This window comes from Pimephales promelas, chromosome 12 (genome assembly GCF_988280905.1).
Source record: "Pimephales promelas chromosome 12, fPimPro1.hap1.1, whole genome shotgun sequence".
Lineage (NCBI taxonomy): Eukaryota > Metazoa > Chordata > Actinopteri > Cypriniformes > Leuciscidae > Pimephales > Pimephales promelas.
The window spans coordinates 22,698,234-22,710,962 of record NC_142780.1 but is presented as its reverse complement, the minus strand read 5'-3'; the positions used below and the strand labels follow the sequence as shown (position 1 = coordinate 22,710,962).

The following is a 12,729-nucleotide window of genomic DNA, read 5'->3' as shown; positions in this document are numbered from 1 at the left end:
TTCTGAATTTGCACAAATCGTTCATGAATCGAATCGAAAACCTATGTATCGTGAATCGAATCGATTCGCTGTCTACCCAAAGATTCACAGCCCTAATGAATATCATTTTTTTATACTGTATCCTAAAGTGTGGATAATTAAGCTATATATCACATGCTGAAGTACATTTCTGGAATGTTAAATATTAAAAGAAAAAAATAACAAGAACCGTACAGAACCGAAAACCGTGTCCCTAAAACCGTGCCACCCCTAATATATACAGTATATATATATGTATATGGCTAAAATCAAGAAACGACATAAACAGAGGATGCATAATACAACACAGCACATAAATTATAACAAATATACAAACAGTTATTCAATGGGACACACATGTACGGATCAGACCCACGGACTCACATTTTAGCAGAAAGTTTGAGATCTGGGATACACATGTTGTCTTCCCCACAGTCCAACAGGATGTTTGCCTAAAGGAAACGAGAGAGAAAATATCTTCTCTTTCCGTCTTTGGGTTTGTTTGTTTACTGAATTGAACTTATGTCTTATTTTTTTTTATCTAATTAAGTCTTTTATCTAATTAAGTCTTTGTTTAAATCAGCCAACAAGATGTTGTCTTGTTTTGAACCCTCTATTAACCCTGCATGTCATGGCATCATAATTTAACTTAATATGATGCACACATCTCCAACTAAACACTTATGTTGAATGCAAACCTGCTCATGGTGGAAGGTCTTGCTATAGTGATCTAAAATGGGCCGCAGCTGTAGACCAGGTGGAGGGGAATTCTGGTCCAGACTGTAGTTCAGTGCCACGCTGATAGGGCTCAGTTTATCCCTAAACTCTCCCTCATCCTACACACAAACAGATAAGGATCAGACAAAAAAGAGAGAGGTGGATTGCAAACAGAACTGACAAGTCTCACTTCTTTGTCCTTTGACATCGATCTGTTTGACTGAATCACGGCTGTTGTATGAGCATGCTTGCCTCAGAGATCCAAGGCCAATAAATACAGTTATTTAATAAGTTATGAGGATTTGAGAAAACTAGGAATCATGTTTATGTTTACGCAGTGGTTTGTGAAGAAAAAGCAAAAGCAGCTAGGCTGTGAGGAAAGTATGTGAGCCTGCTGCATCAAAACACAAATTATTTACACAAATCCAAACTAACTGTTACAGACATAAATATGCTGCTCAAACTAAATTTGTAATAAAAAACATGACCTTGATAATAAAGTGTATTGCAAAAACTAATAGAATATAAACATAATAAATAAATGTATATATATATATATATATATATACAGTACATGTATATAATCATTTATCAGTTTATGTATACACACATATATATAATTAAATCGTTTTTATTTAATAATAATCATTAATCAGTGCATTTTTAATGTATAATAATAATTAGGGCTGTGCAAAAGTTAATTGCGATTAATCGCATCCAAAATAAAAGTCTGTGTTTACATAATATATTTGTGTGCGCTGTATATAATTATTTTGTATATATAAATACCTATGCATGCATGTATATTTTTAAGAATTATTTGCGCTTAAATTCTTTATATATTTATAAATACATAATCTATATTATATAAATATAAATATTTTATATATGAATAACACATTTTCTTAAATATATACATGCATGTGTGTGTATTTATATATACAAAATAATTATATACAGCACACACAAATATATTATGTAAACACAGACTTTTATTTTGGATGCGATTAATCGCAATTAACTTTTGCACAGCCCTAATAATAATACATTTTTTTTTTTTTTACAGAATCTAATTTATATTCATAAGTTGTTGAATGTTTGTGCTTTATATTTGCCATGTATCACAGTGATAGGTCAATGTTGCCTGATATTTTATCATAGTTCAAATTGAGCTGGCTAATAAAAGTTTTTCCCATGGCCCGAGTTGTCCCATAAACACCCATAAACACTTAAGATTGCATTCAATTATTGTGTCACCTCAGCCCAACAGATTTTTGGTCTTATTTTTGCGACACACTCTTATGAAAGGGTTCTCACGTCGTTTATTCCGTCCAGATGAGCTGTGTTGCACTAGAAGCTTGGTTTGGCTCACAATTAACTTTCCCATGGGTTAATTTGTAGTGAAGATAAAACAAGAATTTTTTAAGAGGAATGAGGCCAGTTCAGCAATGCTCTGTGATGCATGTGGCCTATAAGGCTTACCCGCAGGTAAACAGAGTAGTTGTGGCAATGTTGGCGGTCCCCTTGACCCAGAACCAACTGCTGGGTTCTCTGGTGCTGGTGAGAATCCATGAACAAGATTCGCTTAACTGCTCCACGCTGCTTCAGCCAATCCAACTGCAGGTTCATTGTCAGAGCTGAAAGAGAGAGAGAGAGAAAGACAAGTATGCTATTGTTCGTTCCAGATTTAGAGTCTAATTCAGACAATTTCTGCTCGGACCAAACAGGTTTTGGACCATAAAAATTGCATGTTCTTAAGGTTAATGACTAGGGCTTCTGAACAACAATCAAATAGTGTTTCCAACAAACGTGCACCTCACACACACCAGCCTGTGTTACTCTCACAGGCACAGGAACGCACACAGCCACACCTGTTCTTTGTCATCTCCAAAACCATATGCACTGAGTTTTAACAGGCCTGTGTTCAGAAGTGCTGAGAAAGTGGCTTTTATTGCCTGTTGATTTAACTGAGTTTGGCACCTTCTCCATTTTGGCCATTACTGAGTGCACTTATGTACAGATGTTCAACAAGAGCAGAGACATAAACTCACACTAAGCACAACACATATAAGTGAAAACAATAAAATATAAAATGTCTCCATCTTAGCAAGTGTCAAGAGAAAATATGTACTGCATGACAAAATAATTTGTTTTGCCTTTGCAACATAAGAGTTTTGGAAGTCTAATTCATTTTCTCCATTCATTTTCTCCATAGAGAAAAAGACTTAGCCATAAATTTGACTATTAACAATTTTCTAAATATAGTATAAGCTCTAAATGAAGAGGTCATGAAAGTGTTTTTTTTTAATATGTTCCTTAAGGTTCACTAGTAATGTTATGTTTTGTGCACACACACTATATATATATATATATATCTATATATCTATATGAAGAGTTCAGATGCAAAAGCCTCTAAATGCCATTTGAAATTTTCTGCTTTAATGATGATTTTTATCAAACTTGTATATTTAAGTTCAGTAATTTCACTTAAATAACAATTAATAGGTAATTATTATTGCCATTTAAGTGAAATTACTGAACTTAAATATACAAGTTTGATAAAAATCATCATTAAAGAAGAAAATTTCAAATGACATTTAGAGGCTTTTGCATCTGAACTTTTCATATATATATATATATATATATATATATATATATATATGGTATGCAAAAAATGTTCACCTTAATTCTGATCCTCTGTCTAAAATGAGGTAAATTTTAAGGTGCGGTTCCTTTAAGGCTCGTCAGTATATGGCCACTGTTATGATTGGCTAACGGCAATGCATAGGAAACAGTATCAACGCCTCAAGCTCGTAGAGTAACCTATATTAGAAACTGAACGTGCATCTGTATACTGCATCAAGTGTAGAAAGCGTCAGGGATTATAATGGATTCTATTTTTGTTTGATGCAGTGCTCACATCTAGAGTAGGCAAGTGTCAAATATTGTTGTGTAAAACTGATAATATATTTTTTCAAGATTTTTTGAAGAATGGAAAGTTCAAAAGAACAGCATTTATTTGATATATATATATATATATATATATATATATATATATATATATATATATATATATATATATATTGTAATCATGTAAGCCTTTACTGTTACTTTTGACCAAAAAAAACTTCCTGACCCCTAACGTTTTAACTATATAGTATAGATCTGAATAATATGTTATAAATGTCTTAACAAATGATTTAATTATAGTTTTACACAAAAAATAAATGACTGATCATTAATAGTTTTATATTTTATAGTCAGACTCAAGGCTGATGTGTATTTCATTTGCAATGGTTTTGTGATGTGAACTTGATTTAGGTACAAGGACTTTGAAACATGTACGTATTATTATTAATATTAGTGTTCTGCTTTGAATCAAAATGTGTAATTCGTATAGATCTGTTTGGTTTGGTTCAAAAGTAAGAAATGTTTATTTTTGAAAAACTTTATGGAGAAAATGAATGGGGAAAAATGCATTTCCTCAAGTATTTGTTGATAAGACTACATTAGTTTACTGAAACTAAATGCATTTAATTAAAAGTAAAAGATAAAACAAAATGCACTTACCTACATAATCAGGAATACCAATTCCAGAGATCTTAGCACACACATTAACTGACAGACTGAGAGAAGAGAGAGAGAGAGACATTCAGTACAGAAGAACTGAATGACAGTCCAAAAATGACAACATTAAAGTGATGTTAACAAAAGAGAGGAAGAGGATTGTTAATAAGGGTTGAGTGTTTGTATATGAAGCTAAATGGAAAGTGGGATCCTGAGGGACTTTATGATCCTCAATATTTAATAACCTAATTGAATTTGCCTCTTTCGGTCTCTTCCGTCTCTCCTTTCCTCACTTCATCTTTCTATCCCTCGCTCACTCTAATAATCTACTAACAGAAGACGACAATTACAAAGAACGACTTCCTATTTCTATCAGAAAAAAAACAAGACACTTTTTTCACTCTTCAAGATCTCATACAAGCTCTTTATTGTCAATAAATATTCAAGAACATTTCAAAACCCCAATTATATGAAGTCTAATATGTAAACACTGACACACGCACATACACACACAATATCCTGAGAATGGGCCACACAATTAATTTACTAGAATCTTAAGACTGCAGTTCTGTTGCGATAGGGTTCTTGTATCAATTTAAAACTATCCCTTTATTTCCAAAAAACAAACACAACCAGAACTGAAACATGGCACTCTGTCACAAACATCTCACACGCACACAAGCTGTAAGGTGAGAGCGCAGAAAAAACACTCATTCAAACACCCTCACACCTCTCCAGCTGGTGCTCAATAACTGTATTTCCGTCATGTTGAACGTGTAATGATATCTGAGCTCAGGGACTCACAACTGCAGTCTTAATGGCCCAACGGGCCAATCCGATGCATAGCATTGCATACAACCCAAATATGTCTAATCAGAAACACCCCATTAGGCCTCCAATACACACTTAGACAGCATTGAGCGTGTCTGAGTTTAAATTAGCGATAAACAGCTGGATGCTGTGCCTCATGAACAACACGAAATACCCATGGGGCCATGTCTGATGGAATCCAGCATTGTGCGTTGGGCTCGAACCATGGAAACCCTGCCATGACCCCTCCGGGTAGTGGTGCATTTTAAAATGCACAGCAGAAGTCATGTGTATGCTGTACAGTGAGAGAGAAAGGTGAAAGAGAAAGAGAGAGTATGCATATTTAGGGGAGGAAGTGGCCCCGCTAATTTAATGATGCCTTGTTAGTTCTCCTCCCCTGTGACCAGGGTAAACGCATAATCATGCAGGCCAACAAACACGTGGAAACACGGCAATGCCCGGAGGTTGACCCCCCAAGACTCCTGCTCTGACCCCACTGGAACTCTTCCAGCCCTGCAACCCATCTGTAAATACTCCTCACTCCTCAGTATTAATGGCAGTCGTGTGTGGGTGTGTGGTTTGACACTATTTACTTGTCATCTAACACACTTTTGCACTGCATGTAAATAGGCTGTTTTATTGGTAATCTTTCATTTATAAAGCATTACTGCCTTCAGATATATTTAACTCACATTAAAAATATAATTTATAGTTAACAAAATTCTCAATTATCATATTTGTTTTATGTTCAGTAATAATATAATAATGCAATACTATTATTGCTGTTGTTATAACATATTATATAAAAAATATAATTGAAACAAATTCAATTATATTACATTTAAATTATTAAATTAGAATAGAAAAATTCAAACCAGAAGCATTTAACTAGCTTTTTATTTATTAAGTACTGATGGGTCCAAAAACTAGTGAAATACTACATTTTTCTAATTTCACACAATGTGTTTCATTGCTGCAGGAAGAATATATCATAGTCATATAGAAAAATATAAAGTAAAAAAAAAAAAAAACAACTTTCTCAACCTTAACCATGCTGGTGTTTTTTAATTTATATATATTTTTAATGCTCTCTTATTGTTCTGTTTTTCACTGTGTTCATGTGTGTGTCACTGTTTCCAACTACAGTTTGTACATTTATTTTGCTAAGCTACTCTTTTGTTATTGCAGAATTCCACACTTTAGTTCTTTCGTTTGTCTCTCCAAAGCCTCCAGTTCTTTCTTCCCAATGCCAACCCTAACACAAAGACACATGCGGCCCAAGCAGCCAAACAGATCTGGTATGTTTACCATCACAGAGCCCAAAAACTGCTCGTGGGACACAATGTCCATCCACATACGGGGTAAGAATGCAGGGTTCTGTGTATGTTTGTGCGGTTTGGAAGAATGTATTGAGACTTCCAGAAACACTTAGTTTTACCACAGAGAAGGAAAAAAAACTGCTGTAATGTGGTACTATAGACCACATGGATTTAAAACCTCCAAGTCAGCCATAGCTCTTTGGCCCTGACTGCTTTGGTTTACCCTTTTAACAGGACTAAAGTCAGTCCCATCAACTAAACACTTCATCTAGAAGAGATAAATCAAAACATGAACTTTCAAATGTTTTTTATGAGCATGTAGTACATAATAGTTACATCTTTCTGCCAGAACTAGCAGTGGATAAATAGTTAGTTGACACTTACCAGGTTACCATGTCATCAGAATTGGGCATGTGGCAGGACTTGTCCTCAGGATTGAAAATTTTGGGCATCAAAATCAGCTGAGCATTCACAGTGACCACTGGCCTTGCCCTAGTTTTGTTGGGAGACAATAGAGTGGGAATAATATCAATTGTGTTTAACAAAATAAATAGCAAGACTTAAAGTCAATGTGAATTTCAGTTGGTAACACATTTTATTTCTGTAATGAGATGCATTTCAGAATGGAAAAGGATATTCAATGAAAAAGGTATATCTATTTTATCCATCTTGATATGATTGCGGACATCCCAAGTCTCCCGGAAGTTCTGGGAGTCTCCCGCATATTGCTGATGCCCGCAAATTAGTTTAACATGCATAGCGCGCGCACGGCAGAGAGGAAAAGATATTTTTCTCGCATTTGTCGATCGGAAAGATATTTTTACCGTCCTTCCTACATGATTCGGCAAAAGTGTAACTTATCAGCTGGCTCCGATGGTCACTAAGATGGGACGTTGTGGCCAAGTAAAAAAAGCAACACTCGTTATTTTACTTCTAAAATACAGTAAGTAAGTTCTGTAGACAGTTGACAATGATATGCAAAGTAGTTGCCTTACTGATTGGTTGTAGGTCTACCGACTATCCAATTGAGTGCAGATTGGTTTTTTTTCCTGGTTCGGACACGCCTCATAATCAAAGCCCTATGGAGCATTATCAGACTCACATTCTGACTAAAATATGAGTATGACGAACACTCTGAGTCTTATTCTAATGAAACATCAGACGGGCTGAGTAAATGAGAACTAAACATGGGGCCGGTCTCTGCTCTGGTCTCACATTCAGTCTGTTGAGACTAGCACTCAAACTGGATTAACAGTGGAAATGTTAGCTTACACAAATACACCAGAGCCCACTACAGCTAATCGCTTTAACACTGACACCGCTTGTGTGTGTGTGCTGGGACTTGTTAATGTGTTTGTGTGTTTTTGGTGGCTTTGAGGCAGGAGAAATGGGCCTATTTTGAAACATTTCTGAGGGAAACCTGAGCAAAAACACCCAATGGAAGTCTTGACTACTCAGACTAGACATGCCACAAGTTTGTAGATAATGTTCACTGACTGTACTCCTGTCAACTACAACTGAAGAATTCTTCATGAATGCATTATGAAGCCAGACATTTCAATATAGTCTGTTATGCAATTTTTTAAATATGTTACTATCGTATCATGGAACAGAGAAAAACAACTTCATACAGTATGTATCAGGTTTCTTTCCAGCTAAACCTCAACACAGGTGTTTTCTGTGCTGTTCACTCTAATTGAGAAAACATGTGAGTGTAGAGAAAGCTGTAAGTAAGTTTAGGTCAGAATATGTGTTATGTTGCTATAAACTAGTAAAATATACACATACATATACATATTATGGGTGCAGGGAAAAAAATCTATTCATATCTAAATTGCGATTCTATCTTCTAGCTTTGCATTGATTTTCTAAAGTGTTACACTTCTTTATTTTAACTTCGCAGTAGTACTATAAGTTACTTAAAGTCATTAACGTTAATCACAATTAGCCGAGAACATGGACTCAATGCGGTGCTCGCGCTGATGGACACATAGCTGAAGTGCGCACGCATGCAATCCCAAATTCAGTTCTCTTTCACATCTACACACAATTATGTCAAAATGCCCATGTTGTGTAGTATTAAATGTATACAGAGTCTGTTATGTCCTTGGCAAATGAAAACAAATGGGTTAAAATCGGATGTACAACTATATCCATGCACTCATTCTTAAAAATCACTTTTTTATCTTTTATATGAATCAATTTACATTTAGTTCATACAGTAGTATTTCTTGCTACATGTTAAATAACCCTATGCTACTTTACCTGAAAAACAAAGTTTATTTAATTTGTATATTTGTGAGCTACAACTTATTATGAAGGTGCATGTTAACATTTTAAAATATAAAATATGAAATTGTCAACATTTGTAATTGACAATGTTGTATCATATGGTGCATTTAAAGTGTAAAATGTCTCACCTGTAGGCCACAACTTTACTCACTCCAAATGCACCGACCAGCAAATCTGTAAAGAGAGTGAAATATACTGTACTAAGAGGTGCAGGACAGACAATATGATATGAAAACATGTGTGAAAAATATATATGAAAATGTGAAAAATGTCTGTTGCAAAAGAAAGAGGAAGAAAGAGAACGAGTGGCTGGATCATAAAGCTTCAAAGCACACTGCAGCTTGAAGTGATTTGGGCCTCCAGCAGTCTCTATCAAAGATTACTCGACCCGTTTCTCATTCTACCAGTCTAGCGTCTTACATCACCTGCCATCTCTGAACAGAGCCAAAGAGAAACCCCAGAGAGCCACTGAGAACTTGTGAGGCTTTAATCTCATTCAACTCAGAGGTGCACCGGGCCACATTTCATTAAAGGAAAGATAAATACACCATGCTGAATGGTTTCCCTCTTCTCTTAATGAAGGTGGGCACAGCAAACATGAATTCCAACCTATATGGGATTTTAATGATGCAACAGAAGAATCGTAATGTCATTTAAATGAATCAGGGCCTTAACACAAATCATGCGACAAGGTTCAATAATACCATCAATTGAATCGCCATCAATAATGTTAAGTGAGACAAACCAACTAGTCCCACAAAACTTAATAGACTTAATTAGTAATTGATTTGCTAATACCTGCATGCAGTTGCTGATGTTTTCCTGGTAGGCAAAACATGTATAGGAGTAGTTTAATGGATTTTATATAAACAATAAAAATAACAGTTTTTTTCATGCATTTTGATTGAAGTAAGAAAAAATAAAGAAAAAAAATATTTTAATAAATAAAGCAGTTGGGGATAAGACAACTATGATGAAATCTGTTTAAATCAAAGGTGAAAATGTTTAAAATTCACCTCTGTTTACTTCATTGTGATATTGTGAATAAAACTAGCTAATATGAGTTCTCTCTCTCTGTCTTATATATATATAAATAATGTTTTTATTTACCAAAGACACAATTAACTGATGAAAAAAGTGACAACAAAAACATTTAAAATGTTACAAAATATTTCTATTTAAAAAAAATTGTTCCTTTAAACCTTCTATTAAAAAAAAGTATTACGGTTTCCACAAAAATATTAAGCAGCACAATCGTTTTAACTGTGATAAAGACAAATGTTTTTTGAGCAGCAAATCAGCATATTAGAATCATTTCTGAAGGAGTATGTGACACTGAAGACTGGCGTAATGATGCAAAAAATTCAGCTTTGCAATCAGAGGACTAAATTATAATTCAAAATATATTCAAATTTAGAAAAAATTCCTCCATTCTTTCCTCTTCTTCCCAAATCTTTACTGTTTCTCTACATACAGTAGCAAGCCCTACTCCAACTAATGTAACCTAACAAAAGTAACAAGGAAATGATAGTGAAAATGTCTTCTGTGGAAATGTTTTTTTTTTTTTAAATGATCAGACAAAACAAAACCTGGTCACGGACAACATTATAACCAAATATTCTATATTTTATATAACCATACCTCCAGTACCTGAACAGTGGAAATGTTGGCAGAGTGTGTGTGTTAGTTCCTCTATGGCCTCTGCTAAAGCTATAACCATCCATTCATCTCTGACATCTCATTAAACTATAATTGAACCAACATAAACCATAGCAAAAATCTGCTTCTGACACCCACTCAGACAATATTAGACATTTTGTTTTCTTTGATGGTGAAATAATTTTTGTGATAAGTATAGAATTTCGAATAAGTACACATTAAACTTTAACCTTCACACAAGGTCGGTTTCATCCAGTCTTTAATCAAACTTCAGCAAGAGACCATCTCTCTCCTTAGTTTTTGAATTGTACAAAGCATTAATAGGAAGGAAGAGTACAAATCGCTCCTGAAGGGATGCATGCAGTCAGGCCAACTCAGAGACTCGCATGCAGGAATGTTCCAGAACAGCTCCAGCACCCTAATGAGTGCTCAGAGACTGCGGCTTTGATTCCTGTTTCACTGAGGTCGATCACTGGCTTTGCTTTCCATCAGGTCCTGCCTTCAGGAATGAAACACCCCTGGCAAAGAGCCCATAGTAAACCGAGTCAGCAACTTTTGGTATTGTGACAGAAAACACACCTCAAACACAATGGACAGAAACACGCATGCTAACACCGACTGACAGACACACACACACATCCTGAAGGCATGAGCTCTCATCTTGTAAAGGCAGAGAAGATGACAGAATAATTCAATTTATTACATTCTCACATCTGGAAAGTTCATTTGAGCGCTTAACTTCCTCAGAATAGCAGTGAGGTGTAAATGTGTGTGTGCAACACAATAGTCTACCTCAAAATATTCATGTCGAACCCTTTGGCCACCACAACACAAGGGTCTTAACCGCAGGGATAGGTTAATAGGAGGTGGAATGATGGAGGGAGGAGATGGAAGAAGCTCAAACACTTGAACTTTAATACGGTTAGAGTCTGTTATAGTAATCTTCATCCTCTAGCCAATGAAATGCCGGAGCACAGCCAACTAATGAAATCTTCTCTTTTACCTCCAGTTCAGAATTTCTCTCTCATTTCACCTGACATACAATCACGCATCCATCCAAAGAAGAAAACCAAAACCGAACTCCTCCCTGTAGATTTTGGATAGAAATGTTCTTGATCGGATTGGTAGTACATGCATATTTATAGGGTGCCCACCCAAGTTCCAAAACATTTCTAATGGGTCCTGAATGTAACATTAGTTTCACGTAGTAACAACATATCATGTTTTTGGAAGCAATATAATGTAGAAATATAGTGGAAAGGAGAATTCTGAATCGCAAATCTTCCCACTATTTTTCCGTTTTTTATACACAGAACGACAAATTCTGTTTTGCCATTTCGCCATTTGGTATTTTAAAGTCTTTTTAAAGTAAAATGAAAGAAGGAATTGTTAAATGTGCATTTTCTGTGAACGATGCCTGAAGCGGTGGACAGGAAATGTGGAGTATGTAATCTCCACTGCTGTTTAAGCAGGTCATGATGAATGACCCTTGACCTTTGACTTCAACCCTGCATTTAACCAAAGTTCACTCTAGCCCTCACATAAACCCCAAACCACACACACACACACAAATGAAAAGGCATATAAACAGGAAAGGTATCTGTGTGTGATGATTTAATCCATGTATAGCGCTAATGGAAAACAGTATTTTATTTCTAATATCTGTAGACATACTCAAACACTGTCAACCAAGTTTCCAACCAACCAAGCAATTTGTACACAACACACTGAACATGAAACTGCGGCACAATGTGACAAAAATCCCAGCCAATCTGAAGATTTTTTTTTATTATAATTATTTTAAAAGTGTATAAGGGACAATGGACAGTACATGACTGCCCCAGAATTAGCTACACAGCTAAATTACATCTTGTGTCCCACAGTCCTAGGGCAGGAAGAAAATTCAAATGCTATAACTAAAGTATTAAAAAATTTCAATGAACACATATTTGTCTTTTCCTTAGCCATATCTTGTAATTTGAAAAGCATAAGAGTAAAAGAGGACATAAGAGGACACTGTGATAATTGGTAATTCCAAATATGAACAGCTCTTATAGAAAAAGCTAGAAGAAGCTCTTGTCTGTCTTTATATAAACTATGTAAAGGTTTAAGAGTAGATTTTGCGACCATGATGATACACAGTATTAAATATGATAAAATATCATTGATTGCATAAACTTTAGCACCATCTGTTGAAAGTTGATTCTGTATAAATAATCAACTTATAAATAATCTGTATAAATAATCAATATGTTATTTATCACTATACAGAAAACATTTTTACCTGCTTCTTAAATGTCAGGTCTGACTCTAAAATACTAAATACAAATTTTAACATCCCCCATTT

At 35.0% G+C, this 12,729-nt stretch overlaps 1 protein-coding gene across 1 annotated transcript in view; it reads right to left on the bottom strand.

Annotated features, from left to right (window-relative positions):
- itga8 (integrin, alpha 8) overlaps window positions 1-12,729 on the bottom strand; it is a 68,323-nt gene that overhangs the window by 25,741 nt on the left and 29,853 nt on the right. Inside the window, exons 14-19 of the mRNA XM_039679573.2 lie at window positions 8,852-8,897; window positions 6,816-6,923; window positions 4,306-4,361; window positions 2,218-2,372; window positions 717-854; window positions 403-470 (exon numbers count right to left, since the gene is read on the bottom strand). Of these exons, the coding sequence (XP_039535507.2) occupies window positions 403-470; window positions 717-854; window positions 2,218-2,372; window positions 4,306-4,361; window positions 6,816-6,923; window positions 8,852-8,897 (571 nt within the window). The remainder of the gene's footprint in view (window positions 1-402; window positions 471-716; window positions 855-2,217; window positions 2,373-4,305; window positions 4,362-6,815; window positions 6,924-8,851; window positions 8,898-12,729) is intronic.